At 43.8% G+C, this 25,522-nt stretch overlaps 1 protein-coding gene across 1 annotated transcript in view; it reads left to right on the forward strand.

Moving 5' to 3' along the window:
* Positions 1–23,990, forward strand: part of LOC127580373 (E3 ubiquitin-protein ligase TRIM39-like) — a 38,966-nt gene extending 14,976 nt beyond the window's left edge. The window contains exon 4 of the mRNA XM_052033743.1: positions 23,446–23,990. Within this exon, the coding sequence (XP_051889703.1) occupies positions 23,446–23,990 (545 nt within the window). The remainder of the gene's footprint in view (positions 1–23,445) is intronic.
* The last annotated feature ends 1,532 nt before the right edge of the window (positions 23,991–25,522 follow it).

Here is a 25,522-nt window from a genome sequence, read left to right on the forward strand (position 1 = left end):
TAAGGAGGTGAAGAAGAGCCCCCTTTCCTGACCACAGAGTTCAATAAACAAGAGTACAATAAATAGGACCATGGTGAAGGGAGCTGAGGTGAAATGTTTCAGGCAGACAGTAGCAGGATTCTGGAACTCACAATCTGAATAGAGGCAGACATAATCATTGTGCTTTTTCTCAGGCAATGCCTTGGATCGAGGATGCCTTTTATACAAAGGGGTTTCTGAAATGAATGATGAGGCCGACGTGAGAACAACAGATGGTTCAGGAGATGCCTGTTGGAGCAGGCGAGTGGCTAAGTTGTAATGTGGTGCACTCCTTCCATCCCTTAAGCAGAGCTTCACTGTGGTCTATGGATTCAAAACCATCCTGAATGCTCCTCTACCAATTTGAACAGTCATGGCTAATTTGCTCTTTATTAGTGGAGTAAATTTCTATGATGTCCATAATGTTTGTAATGTTTTTAACCTCAGTTGTTCCCCTGTTCCCTAACATTTGCTACGTTTCCTCCACAGGATAAACAAGACATTTTCACACGGTAGGACATTTGTTTTATAGTGAAACACAATTGCGGATAATTGATTGAAATAATTCAATGTTCAGGAATGGTGTGTGTAAGCCAGTTGAAATAATTAGTTTTAATATCCAGTCAAGCAGGTTTCATAACAAATGGACACATTTTCAGTTTATATTACAGCAGTCTAGTGTCCAAATTAGATATGTTTAAGCATAAGAAGTAGAAGAAGAAGAAGGCCATATTGCAACCTCAGAGGGGTTCTGCAGTTCAATTAGATACTCATGGCTGATTCTTGACTTCAACTTTCTGGCCCGATCACCATGTACCTTGATAGTCCAAAACTGTTTCAGCCTCTGCTTTCTACATACTCAATGACTGCACATCTACCAACCACTAGGTTAGAGAACCTCAAAGATTCACAGCACTCTGAATGAAGCAATTTCTTCTCCTCTCAGCCCCAAATGACCAACACTATGCCCCCTAATTCTAAACTCCCCATCTGAGGAAACAGCCTCTCAGATAGCCTCTGTTTCTAGAATCACAAAAGGTATCAAGACAACCAAACCCAGACAAAGAAGGGAGACACAAGAGGCTGCAGCTGCTGGAATCTCTAGATAATGTAGCGGTTAGCACAATGCTATTACAGTGCTAGTGACCCTGGTTCAATTCCCGCCACTGACTATAAGGAGTTTGTATGTTCTCCCCCTGTCTGCATGGGTTTCCTCTGGGTGTTCCAGTTTCCTCCCACATTCCAAAGACATACAGGTTAGTAAGTAGTGGCAACACTTCCGGGCTGCCCCCAGAACACTCTACGCAAAAGATGTATTTCACTGTGTGTTTCAATGTACCTGTGACTAATAAAGAAATCTTATCTTAGCTAAAGAAGACCCATCATAATCAATCTGTCCCCATATCACTACCCTCTTATTCTGGTGAACCTTTGGTCTTAATTTCTAAAATAAGCCTATCTGTCCTCAGATTAAACTGTACCTGGGATACACAAAAGTGGTTTTACTAAACCCTGTACAATTGCATCAAGACTTCCTGATATTTGGATCCCAATCCCCTTCCAGTAGAAGCAAACATTCCACTTACTCTCTGAATTGCTTGCCATACCTGCATGCTTTCATACAAGATCACCAACTCATTTTGAATACCAACACTGAAGAGTTTCTCACCATTTGTCTTTTTTTATTCCTCCGAACAAATTGAATAAAGTCAGATTTCCCACAGCTGCCATCTTCCTATCCACTTACATAAACTTTTTATATTCGCTCCCCTTGCTCTGCTCATGGCTTATTTCTCCACCAGTGCAAAGGCAATGCATTAGCTCTGTGATGTAACCAACACAATTCCTTTATTCAGTCAGGCAACACTGGCTTTGGCTGGTGATATCAGCTCAGTTCCATGTTGAACGTTTCCAAACTTAAACAGTATTTCCACCTTGAACGATTCAGTGTATTTAGATAATCTCAGAGGAATTGGAAAAATGCATTCATTATTCTGCCTTGAATATTTCCCCGTTGGTGAAGCTATCTTTAACCTTTTAATGTCTAAGTCCTTATCCTGAGACTTTGGTCCTTATTCTATTCTCCCCACATCTGTAATAACAAGCTTACAAAGAAACATCCTATCAGTTGCAGATTTTAAATCTTCATAAACTGCTGTCAGTATTGTATCGAGTGCTAAAATGTGCAATTATTGCATATTGGTGGCTTTCACAAAAAAATGACATTCAGAAAGAAAATAATTCTCTTTTTAGTGGAGAAGGAAAAACATCTGGCTGCATCTGGTCAGTTTGGTTCAATCCCACGATCACCAAGGAGTCTTAACTACTTCCTGTGTCTTTTTCAGCAAGAAAGGATATTCTGTCTCTTGAATCTCATGGGTTTCTTTAGCACATAATAAAGAAGCAAACAGCTAGAAATTATACAGCACAACTACAGTAGCAAAATGTCCTGAGTTACCTCATTAAAGGATAGAGGAAACAATTGCTTAGTAGACATATTAGAAGAGTTATGCAGACTGACAAAAACCTTGTACAAAGAGGTAAATTTTGAGCAGATTTTTGTGGACAGGGGAACTGGAGCAAGGTATTCAGGTGTTCAGAGTGTGGAGCCACGATGGCCAAATGATGTCACCAGTGTTAGAAGAGAGCAAAATGGATACAGAGTCATCAAATAGAGGGTGCAAAATGGGATGGAGGAAATGCCATAGGTAGGAGCAAATGCCAGAGACCACAGGAAAGACTGACTTAAAATCAATGCATTGTACAGTGGGAAGCCAGCAAAGGTCATTGAGGACAAGGGTGGATGGAACTCATTGCAACATTGTTCTGGAGAGTTGGCATTTTGTCCAGAGAACAGGCTGCAAAGCATTGAATAAGTCAAATCTGGTGTTGACAAAGTTTCTGGTAGCAGCAGAGAGAGGTGGGAAACTGAGACTGGGAGTGGAAAGAGGCTCATGGTGAAGGGAAAGCTGAGAGTATGTAGTGGAGCTCAGCTACAGCACTTTGTCTAATTTTGGCTGGAATGGAAGGATGGTCGGAATTTGCTGCAGCTTCTGCTAGAGGTCACTGATATATTTATTTAACGTACTCATTTTTCCGGATCTGGAGACTGCTGGCAGATCAGCGTCTGTTGCTGATCCCTAATTGTCCTTGAGATGTTAATGAGCAGCAGCCTTCTGGTATGAAGATACTCCCACTGTACTATTGAGCAGGGAGCTTCAGGAGTTGTCCAGCAACAAAGAATATATTTCCAAGTCAGGATAGTGTGCAACTTGAAGGGGAACCGGTAGGTGGTGGTTCCCATCCACCTGAAGCCTTCGCCTTTCTTGGTGGTAGAGGCTGTGTGCTTGGGAAACGTTGGAGTAGCCTGAATGGATACTTGCATTCCATTTTGCTGATGGTATACCCTGTAGCCGCTTTGCACTGGTGGTGGAGGGAATCAATGTTTAAGCAGGTGGATGGGGTATCAAACAAGTAAACTTCTTTGTCCTGGATGGTGAGTTTCTCGAGAGATGTCGGAGGCAAGTGGATGGAGATAGTGGAAATCCCTTTGTGCCAGGAGGTGATATATTCAGTGCAGGATACCCAGCTTCTGACATACTCTTAGAGACACAGTACTTACGTGGCTGGTCTTTGGATTTTGATGGTGGGGAACTTGGCAATAGTAATAATTGTCTTGTTAGAGAAAGTCAATGTTGGGCACTTTTGTGGTACACTTGCCTGAACGTTGTCTAGGTCTTGCTGCATGCTTCATTTGTTGTGGAATTGAACATTGTGCAATCACCAGCAAACATCCCCCCTTCTGATCTTACGATGGAAGGATAAGATAAGATATATTTATTAGTCACATGTACATTGAAACACACAGTGAAATGCATTTTTTTGCGCGGATTGTTCTGGGGGCAGCCCTTAAGTGTCGCCACGCTTCCGGCACCAACATAGCATGCCCAATACTTCCTAACCCATACGTCTTTGGAATGTGGGAGGAAGCCGGAGTACCCAGAGGAAACCCAGGCAGACACGGGGAGAATGTACAAATTCCTTAAAGACAGCAGCCGGAACTGAAACCAGGTCGCTGGCGCTGTAAAACGTTATGCTAACCGCTGCACTACCGTGCTGTAACCTTCTGTCATAGGTCGATATAAAGGTAATTGATAGTGCAGTTGAAGGTGGTTGAGCCAAGGATACTACCCTGAGGAACACCCAGAGAGATGTCCTGGAACTGGAATGATTTATCTCCACCAACCACAACCACTTTCCTTTGTGTGAGATATGACTCCAACCAATTGTGTCTTTATCCCTTGATGCTGATTGACTTCAATTTTACCGGTCCTCCTTAACATCATACTGAGTTAAATGCTGCCTTGATGTCAAGAGCAGTCACTCTCACTACACCTCTGAAATTCATCTCTGTGGTCCTTTCTGGACTAAGATTATGATGAGGTCTGGAGTTGAGTGGTCTTGGCAAAATCAAAACTGGGCATCAGTAATTGGTGAGTAAATTCTACTTAATAGCACTGTTGGCCTCCCCTTCCATCATTTGGCTGATGATTGAGAGGTGACTGATTGGGAGGTAATTAGCCAAATTGGATTTGCCCAGCTTTTTGCAAATAGTACATACTTGAGCAATTTCTCACATTAAGTTGATCCACATGTTGTAACTGTTGTTGGAACAGCTTGGCTAGAAGTACGGCTTGTTTGGAAGTGGAGGTCTTCATGATTAGAGCCAGGATGTTTTCTAGTCCCTCAGCCTTTGCTGCATCCAGGGCTCTCAGCTGTTTCCTGATATCATATTGAATGAATTAACTTGGCTGAAGACTGACTTCAGTGATGGTGAGGATCTCAGGAGCAAGCCAATATTAATTATGCACTCCACCTGCTGAAGGAAACTAACTAATCCATGACCTCCAGACAAGGTGTTGGAAAGCACAGTGCTCTGGAGTTGATAGTGATAAACCTGGAAAACATTTGGAGATAACATTCAAACTTGCAACATTACAGACTTGCTGCATGATTTCTATTCTGTTCCCTCAGGCCTTTTCACTACGTTCCAACACTCAGAGAAAATGAAATCAAATCCTAGCAGAGTTTACTTACACTGCTATAAAGGCTGTAATCATAGCTTTACAAAGAATGGTTGGGATTAGGAGGGGGTACAGAAAGGATCTGTGATCAACACAGCCAGAAATCCAGAGTAAAATTAACTTGAGGTATGCAAGTTTTAAGTACCAGAAAACCAATACTACAGTTGAATTATTCCGAATTTGGGGGAAATTTTAACTAAATACAACTAATGGAGATCTGATACAAAAAACCAAAAATCTACAAATGCTAGAAATCTGGAGACATAAACAGACAATGATGAAAACACTCAGCAGATCAGGCAACATCTGTGGAAAGAGAAACCGTTAATGTTTTAGATCAGGGAGCCTTGGTCAATTAACTCTGTAACTCTGGGTGCTCTGGTTTCTTCCCACATTCTAAAAGCAGGTTAGTAAGCTAATTGTACTTTGCAAATTGCCCCTGGTTTGTAGGTGAATGTGGGCAGAGTTGATGGGAATATGGTGAGAATAAAATGGGATCAATGTAGGATTAGTGTAAGTGGGTGCTTGATGGTCAGACCAGACTCAATTGGCTGAAGGGCCTGTCTCTATAACTCTATAACATATGGTATGTGCTCCCAGGCTATGTGCTGCAGGTAGGGCAGCCATCTCACAGCTCCAGCAACCCAGTTTCAATTCTGACCTCAGGTGCTGCTGTATGGAGTTTACATCTTTGTCATGTGACCAAGTGGCATCTCCAGTTTCCCCCTACATTGCAAAGACGTAGAAACATAGAAACATAGAAAACCTACAACACAATACAGCCCCTTCGGCCCACAAAGTTGTGCCGAATATATCCCTACCTTAGAAATGCTAGGCTTACCCATAGCCCTCTATTTTTCTAAGCTCCATTTACCTATCCAAAATTCTCTTAAAAGACCCTATCGTATCTGCCTCCACTACCATTATCGGCAGCCCACTCCACACACTCACCACTCTCTGAGTAAAAAACTTACCCCTGACATCTCCTCTGTACCTACTCCCCAGCACCTTAAACCTGTGTCTTCTTGTGGCAACTATTTCAGCCCTGGGAAAAAGCCTCTGACTATCCACACGATCAATGCTTCTTATCATCTGATACACCTCTATCAGGTCCCCCCTCATCCTCTGTCACTCCAAGGAGAAAAGGCCGAGTTCACTCAACCTGTTTTCATAAGGCATGCTCCCCAATCCAGGCAACATCCTTGTAAATCTCCTCTGCACCCTTTCTATGGCTTCCACATCCTTCCTGTAGTGAGGTGACCAGAACTGAGCACAGTACTCCAAGTGGGGTCTGACCAGGGTCCTATATAGCTGCAACATTACCTCTCAGCTCCTAAATTCAATTCCACGATTGATGAAAGACATTACACCATATGCCTTCTTAACCACAGAGTCATGCTGGCTGTTAGGTTAATTGGCTACTGTAAATTATCCCTAGTGTAGAGGCTGGTGGGGGAATTGGGGAGTGTTAATGGGTATGTGTGAGGGAATTGGTTCTTGGGAAATAAGTAGGGGATTAGGATTGCACTGAGAGCCAATATGGACTCAGTGGGCAGAAAAGACTCCTTTGTTGTGAGGAAATATGGAAACAACTATGCACTAGGAGAATGAAAGCAGAACAAGAAACCCTGTTATATACAGCAGCTGTTTAGTCTCTGCCAACAGCATTCCATCTTCACTGCTCTCACTCAAACCTGTTGACTTGTTGATAAATTGTCGAATTCTGTCACTAATTTTCATGATAACCTGAATGATACGGCTCCCCAAAATCCATGGTCAACAAAGCCTTTATTTTCTTTAAAAAAAAATTTCAATTTCCATTACGTATTCAAGAGTCATGCAATCCAGAGGCATTAGCCCCTTGTAACCTCCATTGGCCAACTTCACATTTTATAATCAGTTTGTTATATCCATTATAAATTTACTGGAGGATGATTCAAACTTATGAGAAAGTCTTTCTTTGCAGAAATAACTTAAATAATCAATTCTGCACAGATTTGAACAAAGTCAGTTTAAAATTAACAGTCATGCACCACACATCTGTTGGGTCCATTAGTTACTGAGTATCATGTAATCCTATATTTCTGATTGCACATGATGATATCATACTCCCAAGAGTCATGCCTGGGAACTTGTCCAAGCATGTATCTTGGATACGGTTTAGCTTTCTTTGTGAAGTCATTATGTTGTGTATGTAACCTACCAATAGTCAGTTAAGATTTGTCAAATAAAGGTTAAAATGCCCTTACTTGGGCCATAACAGTGGAAGATCCTGAGTCAACTTTTCAAAATTAAAATCTTACAAGTACTTTTGAGGAACATTCTCCTCAAATAATCAATGAGAATTGACTGTTTAAAATTGGCTGAGTCTCCCAGTGCTATTTTTGAGTGAACCAACTGCATCCTGACTGCTTTCCCTATCAGGAATTGAAACCACCCCCAGTCTATCTGATAATCATTGAACACATTTGGGATGCATGTGTATGCATTAATGTGTCTAATATGTGTGATCCTGCATGAAAGAAATCTGAGCTTCTCCTGGATCACTCGTACACTGTGTGGCTTCTGTTTGTGCTGTGATGGGGTTGAGGCATCATCTGTCAGATGCTGCAAGATGGTCAGGGCTGTAAACGTGAAAATAGAGCTGCCACCGCCTTGCTGGAAAGAAAGGACGCTAAACTCTGTGAAGTCCCATGTGCAAGGTTGACACTGGACATCCATTTTCCTTGATATTGCATGCGTGCGTTCTGAGTGGTCAGCCATGCACCAGACTCATCCTCATCAGCCTTCTCCTTAAGGCTGCCCTCATAAGAACCTTGTCCAGCAGGGTACATGTGGGACACAGTCTCTGGGAAGCTTGTACCCAGGCTAACTTTTCCCACTCTCACTTCCCCAAGTTAAGTGATATTGCGTCTTCATCTTCACTCTCAAACACTTCAACCACTGCCTGACCTGGTTTCAGTACTTGCCCATCTGAGAGGAGAAAGGTAGAGAGTGCGGGAAGGATTGGGGTAGGTTGGCTATGTGAAAATAAAAGATGCATGCTGACACCATCTGCAGCTTGTAAATTAGAAGAGATTGTGGGTTGAGGGGTAGGTGTGATGTGAGAAGGTGGATTGAGTATGAACATAACATCAATGGGTCCAACCCTCCATTGACCATGGACTCTGACGTGGTCACTCTTCTTTTGGAGAGTCCCCTTCCCCTATCAATTTGTCAGTGCTGGTGCTGTTTTGCTTGTCCTGTGAGACGAAGGGATATGTGTTGGTGAGTGTCTCACAATGCATTTAGGAGATGTGGCGGACACAATTGAAAAGCTGGCAGTTTATGCATGCTGAATGACAGAGATTGCAGGCAGGTAAATGATGAGGGTGTGTTCCTTTGAGCCCTGGCTGAGGTTGGTGATGCAGTTTGTGGGACTCGACATTTGACTGACATTGACCAAGTGTGTGAGATCTGATCTTTTTGCAGCTGAAAGTCTCTCGGCTGCACTACATGCAAAACATTCCACAGCCATTGCCTTGCACTGCCTTCTCAGCTTGCATCAAGCAGTCCTCCTGGTCCGCTGACGGTGTGGGACATCTCCTCTCCCACACATAGACCAAGGCTTCCAGTGCTGTGTCAGAAAGTAGTAGCTGCCCCCTGGGTTGTATATTCTTTGTATTGATGACCATCAGAATAACCTTGACACTCTGCCACAGCCAAAATATCCCTCTTTTTAAAGAGATGCAGGTTAGTTTTTAAGATGTGCATTTTGCAACTTTCACATTCCTTTTTTTGTGTTCTCACTCACTAACTGCCCTCCTTCAGATTCCTTTATCCAGATTCCTTCATTCTCACTGCCCCCAATAACCCATCCAATGAATGATCTCTACAGCCTATCCCCACAGTAATCCTATCAGTTATGAAAGGGTGCCCTATCTATTGTCCCATACAACCCTCCCTCACCCTCTCTGCAGCTTAGAACCAACTTGTTTTGTCTTTCCTAGTTCTGATGCACTCACCTGAAGCATTTGTTCTGTTTCTCTTTCCACAGATGCTGCCTGACCTGCTGACTGTTGCCAGCATTTTACTGTTTTTATTTTAGATTTCCAATATCTGCAACTTTTGATTTTCATTTACTGAATACCTTACCTCTTATCTTTCCTTCCTTGAGAAACACCAAACCTTTAAGATCCATATTTCACCTCCATGTACTACTGCATCCCAACTCACCCATCTTCTCTACATACAGCCCTTGACATTTCACTTGAGCGTCTCAATATTTTTTAAGGGAACTAATTAACAACATCTCATACTGACGTTTTTTTCCTAAAGTGTATCATTTATTTCAAACCCGGTGTTGTTATGAAATTAAGTTTTTTTTTGCTTTGTCAAATGAGTGTTCAAGTTATGCTGAAGAAGCCAAGCCAGATACCCGTGACAATCAAGTTAGAGGATAACTTTCTCCACCTAACCGAGGCAGCCAACAAACTGGAGAGCAGACTGGTGGAATTTCTGCTTCAAAAGTGTAAGTTCAATTTTTGTTCATCGATTCACTCAAATCAGCTTCTTTTAAATCTTTAAAATGTGCTCCTGCTAGGCAGTAGAAGTGAAGTAACTGAATAAAACTGCAGATGCTGGAATTTAAAACAAGAACCAAATTGTTGGAAGAACTCAGCCAGTCAGGCAGCATCAGTGGAAAGAGGAGACACTTCAAGTCAAAGACCCTTCATCAGAACAGAGGAAAGGAGAAAGCAAGTTGGTCTAAGCAGCAGAGAAAGTCGGGAGAGCAATGATAGGGAATGTCAGTAATAGAGTGAAATGAAGGGTAGCTGTTGAATCGACACTTAACTCCCTTGTCTGTGTGATGCGTTGCCTATGATTTCTCTACTCTCCTCACTCATTCCAACCTATCCCCTTCTGAACATAAAGCACTGGCTCACTGCAAACCAATCCAGATTCTGTTATTAGATCCAAAGACAAGGCTGATGCTGTCGTAGTCTGGTAAATTGACCTGTACTTTGCAGAGGCCAAATGTCAGCTCTCAGGCACATCCTCATAGCTTTCCCTGGACCGTCGTCCTATTTACCAACGTCAGCCCATTGTCTCCTGGACTGTCACAGATCTCATTTTATCAGGACATCTCCCCTCCATAACCTCCAGCCTGCCAGTGCACCAACCACAAGTTGCTGCTTCTATCTCCTAACAAACAGGACTGTCCCAGTAGACCAGTTGTTTCATCCTGTTCTTGCCCTACTGAACTTACTTCTTCCTACCTTGACTTGATCCTGTCACCCCAGTACAGTCCCCTCCCACTTACATCTACAACACTTCTGATGCTTTCCACCATTTTGACAATCACCGATACCCTGGTCCCAACTGGCTCATCTTCACCATGGATGTTCAGCCCTTTTACACCTCCACCCCTGATGAAGGGTCTTGACCCGAAATGTTGACTCTACATTTCCCTCCAATAGATGTTGCCTGATCTGCTGACTTCCTCCAGCATTCTGTGTGTGTTGCTCCGGATTTCCAGCATCTGCAGAATCTCTTGTGTCTCCACCCTACATCAGGAAGGTTTGAGGGCCCTCCGTTTCTTCCTCAAACAGAGCTCCAACCAGTTCCCCTCCACCAACACACTCATCCAATAGGCAGAACCCTTCCTTATGCTCAACAACTTCTCTTTCGGTTCCACTCACTTTCTCCATACTAAAGGTGTAGCTACGGGAACCCACATGAGCCATTGCTACACCTGTCATTTTGTTGGATATGTGGAACAGTCCTTGTTCCAGGCTTATTTGGGAGTATCTCCTCCCCAACTCTTTCTCCGATACTTTGACGACAATATAGGTGTTGCATACCTCACATCTACACAGAACTCAAAACCTTTATCACTTATGCTGCCAATTTCCACCCTGCTCTCACATTCATATAGTCCATCTCTGACACTACCCTTCCCTTTCCAGATCTCTTATTCTCCATCCCAGGAGACAGATGAGTCACTAGCACCTTTTTCAAGCCCACAGCTACCTTCACTATACATCATCTCACCCTGGCCACTGTAAGGAAGCCATTCTTTTTCCCCAGTTTCTTTGTCTCCATTACATCTGTTCCAATGATAAGGCCATCCACTCTGAAGTGTCCGCCTTTTTCCTGAAGCATGGCTTCTCCTCTTCTGTAGTGGATGGAGCTTGCAACTGCATTTCCTCTATTTCCTGCATGTCTGCTCTGACCCCTTCTCCCCGGGACAGAACAAAGATAGAGTTCCCCTGGTACTCACCTTCCATTCCACCAGCTTTCACTTTCAATGCATTATCTTTTGCAATTTCCGCCAGCTGCAGTATGATCACAACACGAGTCACATCTTCCCCTCTTCCTCCCCTTCAGCTTTTCACAGGGATCACTCACTGTGGACTCCCTCATCCACTCATCCATCCCTATCCACCACTCCTCATTGTATGGAACCTTCCCATGCAAACAGAGGAGGTGCAACACCTGTCCATTCACTTCTTCCCTTCCCACCATCCAGGCACCCAAACAATCCTTCCAGGTGAAGTAGTGATTCCCTTGCACTTCTTCTAATCTAGTCTACTGCATTTGGTGTTCTCCTCTACATTGGAGAAGCCAAGGGCAGATTGGGCGATCGCTTTACTGAGCACCTGTGTTCAGTCTGCAGGAGTGACCCTGAGGTTCTGGTTGCCTGTCATTTTAATTCACCATCCGATCCTGCACTGACCTCTGACTACTGCACTGTTAAAATGTGGCCCAACGTAAGCTTGAGGAATGCCACCTCATTTTTCTGCTGGGCTTGTTGCAGCCTGCAGAACCCAATATTGAATTCTTCAACTTCAGACAACTTGTTCTTCCTTTCTGTTTGTATCAGGACTGGCCATTTGTTGTTGCCATTCCTCTCCCTCTAGTTTTTCCTTTCATTTGTATATTGCCCTGGTACTTACTACGTCCCCTGAGGCTAGACTATACCACATCACCCAGACTTCACACTTAACTCATTACACAGACAAAGAAGTTCAACTATCTATTCAATGACTGCCCATCATTTCACCCTATTACTGACATTCCCGTTGTCCACCCTTTTCTGCTACTTGAACTGACTTGCTTTCTCTCTTTCTCACTTTTGATAAAGGGTCTTCGACTCAAAACGTTAACTGGTTTCTTGTTCCACAGACACTGCTTGACTGGCTGAGCTCTTCCAGCATTTTGTTTTTTTGTTAGTAACAGTGAGGCAATGTGTTAGTTAAATTGTTGGAGTGATATCCTGGGGCAGGGGTCTAAATCCTATCAGAGCAGATGGAGAATTTTAATTCAAGTAATTAAATAAAGCTGGTACTCGAAAGCCTCTTGATCTGCTAATAATTTTCAGGGAAGGAAACCTGCCATGCTTTTCAGGTCTGGGTTACATGTGGTCAAAATGACCAATGTGATTGAGTCAAGCATCCTCTGAAATGGTCAAGCAAATGATAACGTTCAAGGGACAATTAGGGATGGCCTACAAGTGCTGATGTTCACATCCTCTGAAGCAATGACAGAATTGTTAAATGTTCCTTTTATGTGAGGGCTAATGATTATTCTAATCAAAGGTCATTAACCTGAAAGGTAACTGTTTCTCTCTCCACTCTGACCTTTTGAGTATTTCCAGCATTTTCTGTTTGTAAAACAATTTTATATTAAGCATGATATGGTGATATTTAATGAGGCAGTAGAAACTGGTTATTTAATTTTTATTCTTAAGCATAGCTGCTGGAATTGATATAGAACATAGAACACTACAGCACAGTACAGGCCCTTCAGCCCATAATGTTGTGCTGACATTTTATCCTGCTCTAATATCTATCCAACCCTTCCCTCCCATATAGCCCCCCATTTCTCTATCATTCATGTGCCGATCTAAGAGTCTCTTAAATGTCCCTAATGTATCTGCCCCCACAACCTCTGCAGGCAGTGTGTTCCATGCACCCACCACTCTCTATGTAAAAAATTTAACCCGACATCCCCCTTATACCTTCCTCCAATCACCTTAAAATTATGTCCCCTCATGTTAGCCATTGTTGCCCTGGGAAAAAGTCTCTGACTGTCCACTCAATCTATGCCTCTTATTATCTTGTACACCTCAATCAAGTCACCTCTCATCTCCTCACCAAAGAGAAAAGCCCCAGCTCACTCAACCTACCCTCATAAGACATGCTCTCCAATCCAGGCAACATCGTGGTAAATCTCTTCTGCACCCTCTCTGAAGCTTCCACATGTCTTCCTATAATGAGGTGACCAGAACTGAACACAATACTCCAAGTGTGGCCTAACCAGAGTTCTACAGAGCTGCAACATCACCTTGCAGCTCTTGAACTCAATACCCCGACTTATGAAGGTCAACACTCCATATGCCTTCTTAACAACCCTATTGACCTGCGCGGCAACCTTGAGTGATCTATGGACGTGGACCCCAAGATCCCCTGTTCCTCCACACTGCTAAGAGTCCTGCCATTAACCTTGATGCAGGTTAACATGCAAATCCAGCATTAACATTTGTGCTGTTTGTTTAGCAACAGCTAAGCAGAATTACAGGGATTAGGGAAGGAATTTAGGAACATTCTGCTCAACCCTTGTCATAGGAGTGCACTTTCATCCCAGAAATCAACCTTTGCAGTTTTGTTGGCCCGTCTCAAAAGCACATTATACTGTCTTAGAAGAAGAGAAGATGATACTTTGGTGTGGTCTCATCCTATCTTAATAGCAGCAAGATCTCCTGAAATCTATACAAGGATCAACAAACATCAGCTCCCTAAACTTCGGTATAGGGAAAATGTCTCTTGGATTAATTAATTTGTATTTCATTGCTCAGTAATGATTATTCTATATTTATTGCTGTCAGCAATATATTAAACATGAGAGATTACTGTTTATTGAAAGGCATCAACATTCTGCTGTAGAGATGGACAGGAAGTCACCTCAATAGAGGCAACAGCCAGGCCTGACTTGGAGAAGTGAATGACACTGGTAGTAGCATCTCCGCCCTACTCATTATGGCTCCACCATCCTTCCAATTACAGGGTCCTTGAGACTAAATGAGCGATTTTATTAGGCAGCTGTCCCATGTGTTTCCCTCATGATGACATCACATCGGCTCACTCATCATTCCCTGAGCTGTTGGCTGAGCCAATGCCAGAGATTCAGTAGCCTCGGTAGCAGCCAATTGGGGAAGTCCATAGCCAAAGCCAAGCTCCCGAAGATCTCTGGCCATGTGCAGCTCAGGAGGTTTAAATAGACCAATGTTTTCTTTTGACAGATCTAGCATGCAGTCAAAATTTTTTTGCAACTTTTGGTCTGAATCTGATGCAACCTTTTAACCCTGCTGGAAATGGCTCCCTTCGCAAAGTGTACAGCCTATAGTCTGAAGGAGGGTTGAGGGCATAGAAAGAGCTGTGCAGGGTGAATTGAAATGGCTCTGGGGTCTTGACAATCCTTTGCATTCCAAATGGTTCCATTAATGAGATTCCCATCTTATTCCAATAGGAATAATGGCTGCCAAAATAGTTGTCCATCCAGAACTCAACAGGCAGTTAATAGGCAAGACTGGCCTCACCATGATTATTTTCAACAGTGGGTTTCACTAAAGTGAATTAAGTTAAATCAAATTGAATGAGTCCAACTCTGTAAGTATTAGAATTGACACATCTCTTGATAGATACAAATGAAACTGGCCTTTTTGCCCATTTTGCACATATATTCAGAAGGAACCTGGAGTCTTCTCAGATCAGAATTCATCTGAATCCAGGCATTTCCTCCATTTCTCATTCCTTATATTTAGCACTTACAACTTCCTGACCTCCCAATATAAGGTTGTGCCTGTATCACAGGGTTCCTACACCGACCTTTTCTGAATGGTTCATCACCTCGTACACACTCAGACAAGTCTCCCCTTCTGGAAAGTTGAAAGCCTGAACTTTTCCTGCCCCTCCTCACATCTCCGTCTGGAAACCAGTCCTCTGGCTTTTCTAAATTGCCCGGAGAGATTGCAAAATAGATTGGGTTTAAGAATGGTTTTTGGCCCATATGCTGCAGTCACTTGATACCCTGATTGCAGTCACAAGTACCATTAGGGCTGGTGGACAAATTTCCTGTCAGAAGCAGGCTGCCTTTTCTTTATTCCCAAATGTAAGCTGCTTGCAATCAGGGTTCATGTCAGAAGGTGGGTAGGTTGCAGGAGGCAGACAACAGAGCACTGAAACGGTTTCACTTCGCCTGCCAGTTGTCTTACTGGTGTAACTAGCTGTGTAGCAGCGATCAGGTTTTCTGAGTTCCAGATCATTTACCAGCTGGAAAAGTGCTTTGGTGAGCATTCTGCACTTCAGGGAGGGAGGGAGAGTCAGCGCTGGCAAGGCTACACATACATTTGTCTGCACACGCAGTGTACTATCAACACCTCTGTAACTGGCTTACCGTAAGCCAGACAAGCAACCAACACATTTCAAATTGCATTAACCTTCCCCAGGCTCTTGTGGACTACAGTCAGAGGGCTGCCAACTCAGTTTTTGTCCCAGGTGCAATGAAAGTCAGAATGGGTTCTCCATTGACCCTCAGCAATTTTTTATTGATGCACCATAGAAAGCATCCTATCCGGATGCATCACGGCTTGGTAAGGCAACTGTTCTGCCAGTGACTGCAAGAAACTGCAGAAAGTTGTCGACACAGCTCAGCACATCACAGAAACCAGGCTCCCCTCCATTAACACTGTCTACATTTCTCACTGCCTCAGTAAAGCAGCCAACATAATCAAAGACCCCACCCACCCCGGACAGTCTCTCTTCTATCCTCTCCCATCAGGCAGAAGATACAAAAGCCTGAAAGCATGTACCACCAGGCTCAAGGACAGCTTCTATCCTGCTGTAATAAGACTATTGAATGGTCCCCTAGTACAATAAGATAAACTTTTGACCTTACAATCTATTTCCTTATGGCCTTGCACCTTATTGTCTATCTGCACTGCACTTTCTCTGTAACTATAACACTTTATTCTGCACTCTGTTATTGTTTTACTTTGTACTACCTCAATGCACTGTTATGATGAAACAATCTGTTTGACAGTATGCAAGACAAGTTTTTCACTGTACCTCAGTAACATTTGACAAAAATAAACCAACTTACAAATTTACCTCACAAAATCAGAAATGCTGGAAGAACTCAGCCAGTCAAGTAGCATCTGTGGAAAGAGAAACTATTTAACGTTTCAGGTCAATGATCCTTCCTCAGAACTTGGTTCTTATTTACTTTTTGTTAATGAAATCATTCTAATCATGGAAAATCTGTTCATGGCCCGCAATATACCATGCCTACTGTTGTTCAGAGGATTTACTTTGTGATAATGCAGATTCTTTGTATCACTGATGCTAACATTAAAAGTCAGTGTTTACAGCCTTAAAGGAAATCATGCACTGGCATCTTCTGCTCCTCTCAAATGGAGTGAGAGCAAGTCGTCCTTGACCACAAGTGATTACTGAAGGAAAAGGCATGCCAAATGCAACAATCTAAAGAAGCACAAACCCATGAAACTGCTCTATAGAAATCAAACTGAAACCTGTACAATCTTGTGAAGCTGACAAGGAGGGGGGAAGGTGAGTTTGCAGAACGGTGTTGACAGATATTCGCTGTCTGCACCTACCAGCTCCTTTTGTTCCACCAAACTTAATGGACGACCTCTTGACCGTTTAATACGCTGAGACAGAAATTTGGATGGATGCCCTTTTGTGCACCTAGTGCAAGTGACTGAGGATAAATTTCTCCACCACTGTCTATGACGTACTGGAATATACTGCTCAGATTCTCCACTTCAATCTACTTTGCCAGGGATGGGCTTCTTTTCATTTAGTTTATAATTTCTATTCAGAATCCAGTGGGGATAGGTCGACCTCTCTATAGGGGGTAACCAATTGTGTCTTCCATGTCAGACAGTTGTGAGAGGTGAATCAATTGTCATCTGAGCCTGGATTTATCACTGTGCATCCTTCCAGTTATCATTGCAATCTACCCTGAATCAACTGAAATGATGCCAGGGATTGAAGAATTTAAACCGTAAGTGAGCCATCTTGTACCTTGTTTATCCGAAGCAGTTGTTGACCACAAAACTAGTCATTGACTGCACTTCCCCCAATGAGGCTGTTGCACTGAATTTCCTGTGGCTGAAACGGACAATTCTCTCAGAGGGAAGATGTTGACAGGATGTTGTCCCTTGTGGGGGAATCCAAGAAAAGGGTCAGCATTTCAGAATGAGAGATTGTCCCATTTAACATGGAGGTGTGGAGGCTTTCTTCTCTCAGATGGTGCTGAATCTTCGGAATTCTCTCTGCCAGACACTTGTAGAGATGGGGTCATTGAAGACATTCAAGGAGGAGGGAGATTTCTGGACAGAGGGCAGGCAGTTATGAGGAGTAAGGAGGAAGTAGAGCTCAGTTGCCCAGGATTTATTGAATGGTGAGACAGGCTGGAGGGCTGTGCAGAAACAGATCCTCCGGCCCAACTCATCCATGTCGACCGAGTCGCCTATCTACACTAGTCCCATTTGCCTGCATTTGGTCCATATCCCTCTACACCTTTTCTATCCATGTACCTGTCCAAATGTCTTTTAAAGGCTGTTAATGTACCTGGCTCTACCACCTCCTCTGGCAGCTCATTCCCTAAGATATATATAGATATTTATTTATTAGTCACATGTACATCAAAACACACAGTGAAATGCATCTTTTTGCGTTACTGAGAATGTGCTGGGGGCAGCCTGCAAGTGTCGCTACGCTCCCAGCGCCAAGATAGCACGCCCACAACTTCCTAACCTGTACGTCTTTTGGAATGTGGGAGGAAACCGGAGCACCCAGAGGAACCCCACATAGACACGGGGAGAATGTACAAACTCCTTGCAGACAGCGGCAGGAATTGAACCCAGTTCGCTGGCGCTGTAAAGCGTTACACTAACTGTTACACTATCATGCCCTGTGTGAAAACCTTGCCCTTCAGATCCCCTATAAGTGTTTCACCTTAAGCCTAAGCCCTCTAATTTTAGACTCCCTACCTTGGGAAATAAAAGACTGTCACTATCTACCCCTATCTCTCACCCTCATAATTTTATAGAGATCTATAAGATCAACCACCTAGCCTCCTTTGCTACGGGGAAACAGTCCAGCCTATGGCTCCACCCATAGAAGACAGAGGGAGGTCGTAGATGGAGAGTTTTCCTGCCTGGAGGTCGGTGACCAGTGGTGTTCCGCAGGGATCTGTTCTGGGACCTCTGCTCTTCGTGATTTTTATAAATGACTTGGATGAGGATGTGGAAGGGTGGGTTAGTAAGTTGCTGATGATACAAAGGTTAGTGGTGTTGTGTACAGTGTTGAAGTTTGCTGTAGATTACAACAGCATATTGATAGGATGCAGACCTGGCTGCAAAGTGACAGATGGAGTTCAACGCGGAAAAGTGTGAAGTGATACATTTCGGGAGATCGAATTTGAAGGCAGAATACAAGGTTATGGCAGGACTGTTAGCAGTGTGGAGTAACAGAGGGATCTTGGGGTCCACATCCATAGATCCCTCAAGGTTGCCACGCAGGTCGATAGGGTTTGTTAAGAAGGCGTATGGCGTATTGGCCTTTATTAGGGTACTGAGTTCAAGAACCATGAGGTAATGTTGCAGCTCTATAGAACTCTGGTTAGACCATACTTGGAGCACTGTGTTCAGTTCTGGTCGCCTCATTATAGGAAGGGTGTGGAAGCTTTAGAGAGGGTGCAAAGGACATTTACTAGAATGCTGCCTGGATTGAAGAGCATGTCTTATGAGGATAGGTTGATTGAGTTAGGGCTTTTTTTCTTTGGAGAGAAGGAGGATGAGAGGTGACTTGATAGAGATGTACAAGATGATAAGAGGCATAGATCGAATGGACAGTCAGAGACTTTATCCCAGGGCAAAAATGGCTAACACGAGGGGGCATAATTTTAAGGTGATTGGAGGAAGGCATAAGGGGGATGTGCATGGAACGCACTGCCTGCAGAGGTGGTGGGGGCAGATACATTCAGGACATTTAAGAGACTCTTAGATCGGCACATGAATGATAGAGAAATGGAGGGCTATGTGGGAGGGAAGCATTAGATAGATGTTAGAGCAGGATAAAATATTGGCACAACATCATGGACTGAAGGGCCTGTACTGTGCTGTAATGTTCTATGTTCTATGTTCGATATTCTATCCAATCTCTTCTTTGAACTCAAGCCCTCTAGTCCAGGCAACACTCCCGTGAATATTTTCTGCACCCTCTGCTCTCATTTCTTATATTCCACTGTAGCCCTTTGCATCAGTATGTGTCACATTGTGCCAAATGTTCCTGGTGTCATGGTTGCAACAATGCCACTCTTGATTTGTGAACATTTATCGAATTTACTTTCTAATTTTCCACCTTCACTCCTGGGCTTTAAGTCCCATTAATCCCATCCTTCTCATCTTAGCTCATCCTCCTAATGGTTCCAGCTATTATTAGAAACTGTTCTTTCTGTTAACTGTTACTGGTTCTAGCATCACAAAATGTACAGTCTTGCAATTTGTTATTAAATATCACTAATGTAAAGGAATCCAAAGTCATACTGCACACTTTGTTCTGCTTTTTTACTCTGTCATTCAGAACTGTTCCTATGAATCACAGCCTCCTCCTCCTCTTTGGTTTCAAACAAGTTTCTGATCTCCTAGTTTAATTTGCTATTAATCATACTTGTGTTAATTGTCTGAAGCAGTTTCCCTTGTGGACTTTAGGTGAAAATCCAGTAGAACTGTAAGTGCTTAAGAACCACCTTCCATCTGTTCACTTAGTTGGCTGGACCATACCTGCTGTCTGCAGATCCCTGTGTTATTACTGATGACTCTGTGCATTTAATCTGAGTACTCAGATCATTCTCTGTAAAATTCTCAAGCTACTCAACTTTGAGTTGATACAAAGAACAATGGAGTTTAGCATCAGTTTGTTCTGTGTTATTTAGCTCAATGTGGTGAGATGAGACTCTGCTGTCTTATGACCTGTTCAGGCATCTTATAATGGGCAGTATTCCCATGACCTGCTTAAACACTCATTCCATCACCAGCTATTAAAGCAATCACTCTTTTAAAGTTACATGACAGGAAGCATATATTGCAGGAGGGATGAATGGCTTCTTTCTGTGCTGTAACTCGCTATAATTCCATGCAGCATGGATAGCTGCTATTCAGTCCACCATTCCCATGCTAGCCCTTTGCAAAAGCTATCCAATTACTCCCACTCCTCAGCCCTAAACCCACATAGACACATTTATGTTTTTCTGCTCCAGTATTTATTCAGTTCTGTCCTCAATCTCTTTCCACTGGCAATGCATCAAGCTTGTAACATCCCACTTCCTCAGCTCCTCCCCAGTATAAATCTCCATGTCTCCCCCTCTGCTTCTTTTGGCAATTATCGAAAATGTGTAAGTTGGATCTTTCTCCTGTTAACGTACAGTGGGGACGTCCGTGGTAGGCCTTGTGTTTTCACAGGTGGTTTATATGATCATTCGCTGCAACACAGGAGAAATAGCCTTTGACCCTTTCCATTCCCAGTTACTGCCAATCTGACACTGAAGTTTTGTCAGATGGGTAGGAGAAGACTTGTAGAAGTTTAACCCCTTGGTTCCTTAGCACCATGTCTGCACATTCTCCAGCATTTCCTGTCTTTGTTTGGGTGCTTGGCTCTCTGGTTTATTCTGCCACATTCACACTTGGATTTCTCTGTGTAAAAACTGACTAGTTGGCGGAATATAGTCTTAATGGTAGGACTCTTGGCAGTGTGGAGGATCAGAGGGATCTTGGGCTCCGAGTCCATAGGACGCTCAAAGTGGCTGCGCAGGTTGACTCTGTGGTTAAGAAGGCATACGGTGTATTGCCCTTCATCAATCGGGGAATTGAATTTAGGAGCCGGGAGGTATTGTTGCAGCTACATAGGTCCCTGGTCAGACCCCACTTGGAGTACTGTGCTCAGTTCTGCTCACCTCACTACAGGAAAGATGTGGAAGCCATATAGAGGGTGCAGAGGAGATTTGCAAGGATGCTGCCTGGGTTGTGGAGCATGCTTTATGAACGCAGGTTGAGGGAACTCGGCCTTTTCTCCTTGGAGAGACGGAGGATGAGGGGGGACCTGATAGAGGTGTATAAGATGATGAGAGGTATTGATAGGGTAGATAGTCAGAGGCTTCTCCCCAGGGCTGAATTGGTGGCCACAAGAGGACATAGGTTTAAGGTGCTGGGGAGTAGGTATAGAGGAGATGTCAGGGGTAAGTTTTTTACTCAGAGAGTGGTGAGTGCGTGGAATGGGCTGCTGGAAATGGTGGTGGAGGCTGATACGATAGGGTCTTTCAAGAGACTGTTAGATAGGTATATGGAGCTGAGTAAAATAGAGGGCTATAGGTAAGCCTAGTAATTTCGAGGGTAGGGACATGTTCGGCACAGCTTTGTGGGCCAAAAGGCCTGAATTGTGCTGTAATTGTTCTATGTTCTATGCATTAAATAACAAATTATACCCTGCCCCCATCCAGTCTAAGTTCTTCTGTAATTCATTGTTGCTATTAACTAATACAACGTACAGCATTTAGGAGCATTACTGAGGCACAAGCTTGTAGCAGTGCTCTGAATGCAACTTCAGTAGTAGACATATTTACCAGGAGGAGAACATCAGCAACTTCTTATGTGTTCTCACAAGCCAAGGCATTGTGTTGGGTTTGGAAAACTGGGCCTTTCTTATTAGCTCAATGATTAACAACTAATATAAATGTTGAATATGAGACATGTTCATTCTGGTCTCATTCATCTCGCCATCAAGCACTTCCTGGTTAGATAGGATCCAATCAAATTCAGATTAGAATTATCTCTGTTAGACGTGTCACAAGCAGTAACAAAATAAACCAGTGTCTCATCAGTTTTAGTTTTTTATATTCGTTTATGGGATATGGACATTACTGGCAGGGCCAGCATTTATTGCTCATTCTTAATTGACTACAGGGATATCTAGATCATTTAAGAGGGCAGTGAAGAGTTAATTACATTGGTGGGCCTGGAATAAGACCAGGTAAGAATTCCCTAAAGGGATATTTACAAACCAGATGGGTTTTTAATTACAATCTGGTCACCATTTCCGACACTAGTTTTTTTTTTTAAATTCCAGATTATTTTATCACTTGTATTTAAATTCCCCAAGTGCCTGCATGGAATTTGAACTCTTGGTCCCAGACCAATAGTCCCAGGCTCTAGATGTTAGTTCAATAGCTTACCCATTTGGTCTCCTACCCTTGCACGTTATACTGGATGAAAGCTAGTAAGGACGTGGAGAATTCCTCTGTTTTTTGAATGGTGCCCTCTCATTTACCACCACCTGAGATCTGGTTGAACCTTTCACCTGAAAGATGCCAACTCAGACAGTGCAGCATTCCCTCAGTACTTCACAGATGTGCTGGCCAAGTCATACATTCAAATGTCTGGAATGGGGCCTGAACATACAACATTGTGATTTGAAGATGAAAGCTGCCAGTGAGCCAAGGCTGATACTTCAGAATCAACTCCAAAAGGATACCTTAGACCAAGAAAGTTCCTTCCCACTCCCCCACCCCCGGCCCCACCATCACCTTGCTGCCAACTCTCCCTCCTCCTCCACATACCACTGCATCTATGTGATATACCTCCAGTTACCACATTAACTATTCTGCATTTTCTGAGCAAGACTGTTAATCCCATGCCAGTTAGTGTTATTTTTGGAGTAGTTTCATGCAATGGACTTCAGCCATTATTACCACAGTACTGGAGCCAATTTCATGGTCTTACAGATGGAGTTAACTTTCCTTCCAGGACCCGATCTCTTTCGACTGGCTGAATTCATCAGTGGACAGGAAGAAAGACGTGTATTTACACTGTGCCTTTCACAATATGAGGATGTCTGAAATCACTGTGATTACTTATGAAACCTAATCACTGCTGTGATATGGGGAATGTGGCAGTCAGTTGGAAAACACTGAACTCCCACAAACAGAAACAACCAGATAACTTACTGCTAACTAAATTGGTTGAGACACAGATGTTGGTGAGGTGAGTGGAAAGAGCCCTCAAAAAAGTTCCGTAGGCTTTGGGCACAGCTGAGTGTGCGGATGGGCGCTTGTTTTAATGCCTGATGAAATCTCCGACAATGCAACCCTCAGGTAGACCCAAGTAGGCCGAGTGTTGTGTCCTTACTTCAGGAGTGGCCCTTGAAGGTGGGGAAGGAACTCATGATGCCATTTGCTTTTTGTCAGTCTCACTCTCATTTATTTCCTCTACCTGCCCACACAGGGGCCAGAAACATCACTTTGGACGTGGAAACCTCCCATCCGACCCTGGAGATCACTGACGATGGCAAAGCAGTTTCAGTCAGAGAAAATCCTCTGGACATTCCCTTGTCGCCGAAGCGATTCACTCAAGTGACTGCCGTGTTGGCCTCTGAGGGGTTTAACACAGGGAAGCATTACTGGGAAGTGACCGTGCAGGATAAATCCAATTGGAGTGTGGGTATCGTGAAAGAGTCCATGCCTAGGGGCGAAAACAGCAATCTTATGAACAGCCCATTAGCCTGGTCGGTGGCTTTCCAGCAGACACTGTACCTGGCGTGGCACAACAATATCTCCACGCCCCTGGAGGTGACCCGGCTGCAGAGGCTCGGCGTGTTCCTGGACTATGAGGCGGGCCAGCTGGCTTTCTACAATGCCAACACGATGACACCACTGCACACGTTCTCCGAATCCTTCACCGAAACCGTCTACCCGGCCTTTAATCCAGGGAGGAGCAACGATAAGATGAGGAAAGCTATTTTGATCTTGCGGGATGTTGGGAGTGTGTAGTGAAGTCAAGAGTTAGACAAGCTAAAATTAAAAGTAGAATGGAGATTGAGTGGAGCGCAAGTCAGGTGTGGATCTGATCTCTGTCCCCCTTCCTGGCTTCATAACCTTTTTTCCCTTCATCTGTTTCTGCCTATCACGCATCTGCCTCTGTCTCCCAACTCCACCCCTCCCCCTCCACCACCTGTCTCCATCTGCCCGTCATCCTGCACCCCTCCTCAGTCCATCAATCACCTACTGGTCCCTGCCTCGCCCCTCCCCCTCTCCTCTTTATACTGACCATCCCCCCTCTCCACTCTCAGTCCTGTTGCAGGGTTTTGACCCGAAACATCAACAATTCCTTCCTCCCCCCAACAGATGCTGCTCAACCCAGTGAGTTCCTCCAGCAGTTTGATTTTTCGTTCCGGATTCCAGTCTCTTGTGCCTCAGTTTCAGTCTGTAGATTTTTCAACTTCCCTGCCCCTAATGCCTTAATTTAAAATTTCTTACATCTCATACTAGGCACATCTATGAACTGACTGTAATATTAATTATGGCTTATTGCTGGACCCTAGCAACTGAGCTGGGGCTGGTGAACTCCTGTGCTGTGGGGCGCTGAAGGAATAGTGTTGGCCCTGGATCCAAATGTTGGTCTCAGCGAAGGGAACAAGTCTATAGGCTCATTGCCCCACTCCATCCCCACGGACCAAAGCCTAAGCAATTCAAAGGTAGCAGTTCTAAGCTTCTGTAATTCACCTGAATGCATTGTTGCTGAGGTAACTTGAAAGTGGATGGTTGCCTTGAATAGCAGGATAATTCTAAGACATGACAGTTGGAAAATGTATCATCCCTCAGTTCCTCATTACAACCCAGTCACCGTGCTATAGAAAGGATGTGATTAAGCCAGATACGGTGCAGAAAAGACTCACAGGAATGTAGCCTGGGCTTGAGGTCTTGAGTTATAAGGAGAGACTAGATAGGCTGGGACTGTTTTCCTTGTAGTGAAGGAGGCTAAGAGGTGACCTTATAGAGGTCTATGAAAATATGAGAGACATAGATATGGTAGATAGTCACAGTTTTTCTCCCAGGGTAGGGGAGTCTAAAACTAAAGGGCATAAATTTAAGGAGAGAGGGGAAAGATTTGAAGGGGGTCTGAGAGGCAATTCTTTCAGACAGAGGGTATATAGAATGAGCTGCCAGAGGAAGTGGCAGGGGTGGGTACAATTACAATGTTTAAAAGACACTTGGACAGGTACATGGATGGGAAAGGTTTAGAGGGATATGGGCCAAATGCAGCCAAATGGGATTAGCATAGATAGGCATTTTGGTTGGCATGGATAAGTTGGGCCGAAGGGCCTGTTTCCATGCTGTATATCTTCATGAATCTATGAATCTAAGCTGTATGAAGATTATAAGAGTGCACATTCTAGCCGTGAGGCATAGAAAGAGGAAAAGATGACAGTACAGAGGTAGGCCATTTGGCCTCACCAGTGCTCAATGGTGCTAATCTACCTTGTGTGTAGTGACTCTTAAAGTATGAGCACGTCCTCTTCACC

This window comes from Pristis pectinata, chromosome 2 (assembly GCF_009764475.1).
Source record: "Pristis pectinata isolate sPriPec2 chromosome 2, sPriPec2.1.pri, whole genome shotgun sequence".
NCBI classification, from domain to species: Eukaryota; Metazoa; Chordata; class Chondrichthyes; order Rhinopristiformes; family Pristidae; genus Pristis; species Pristis pectinata.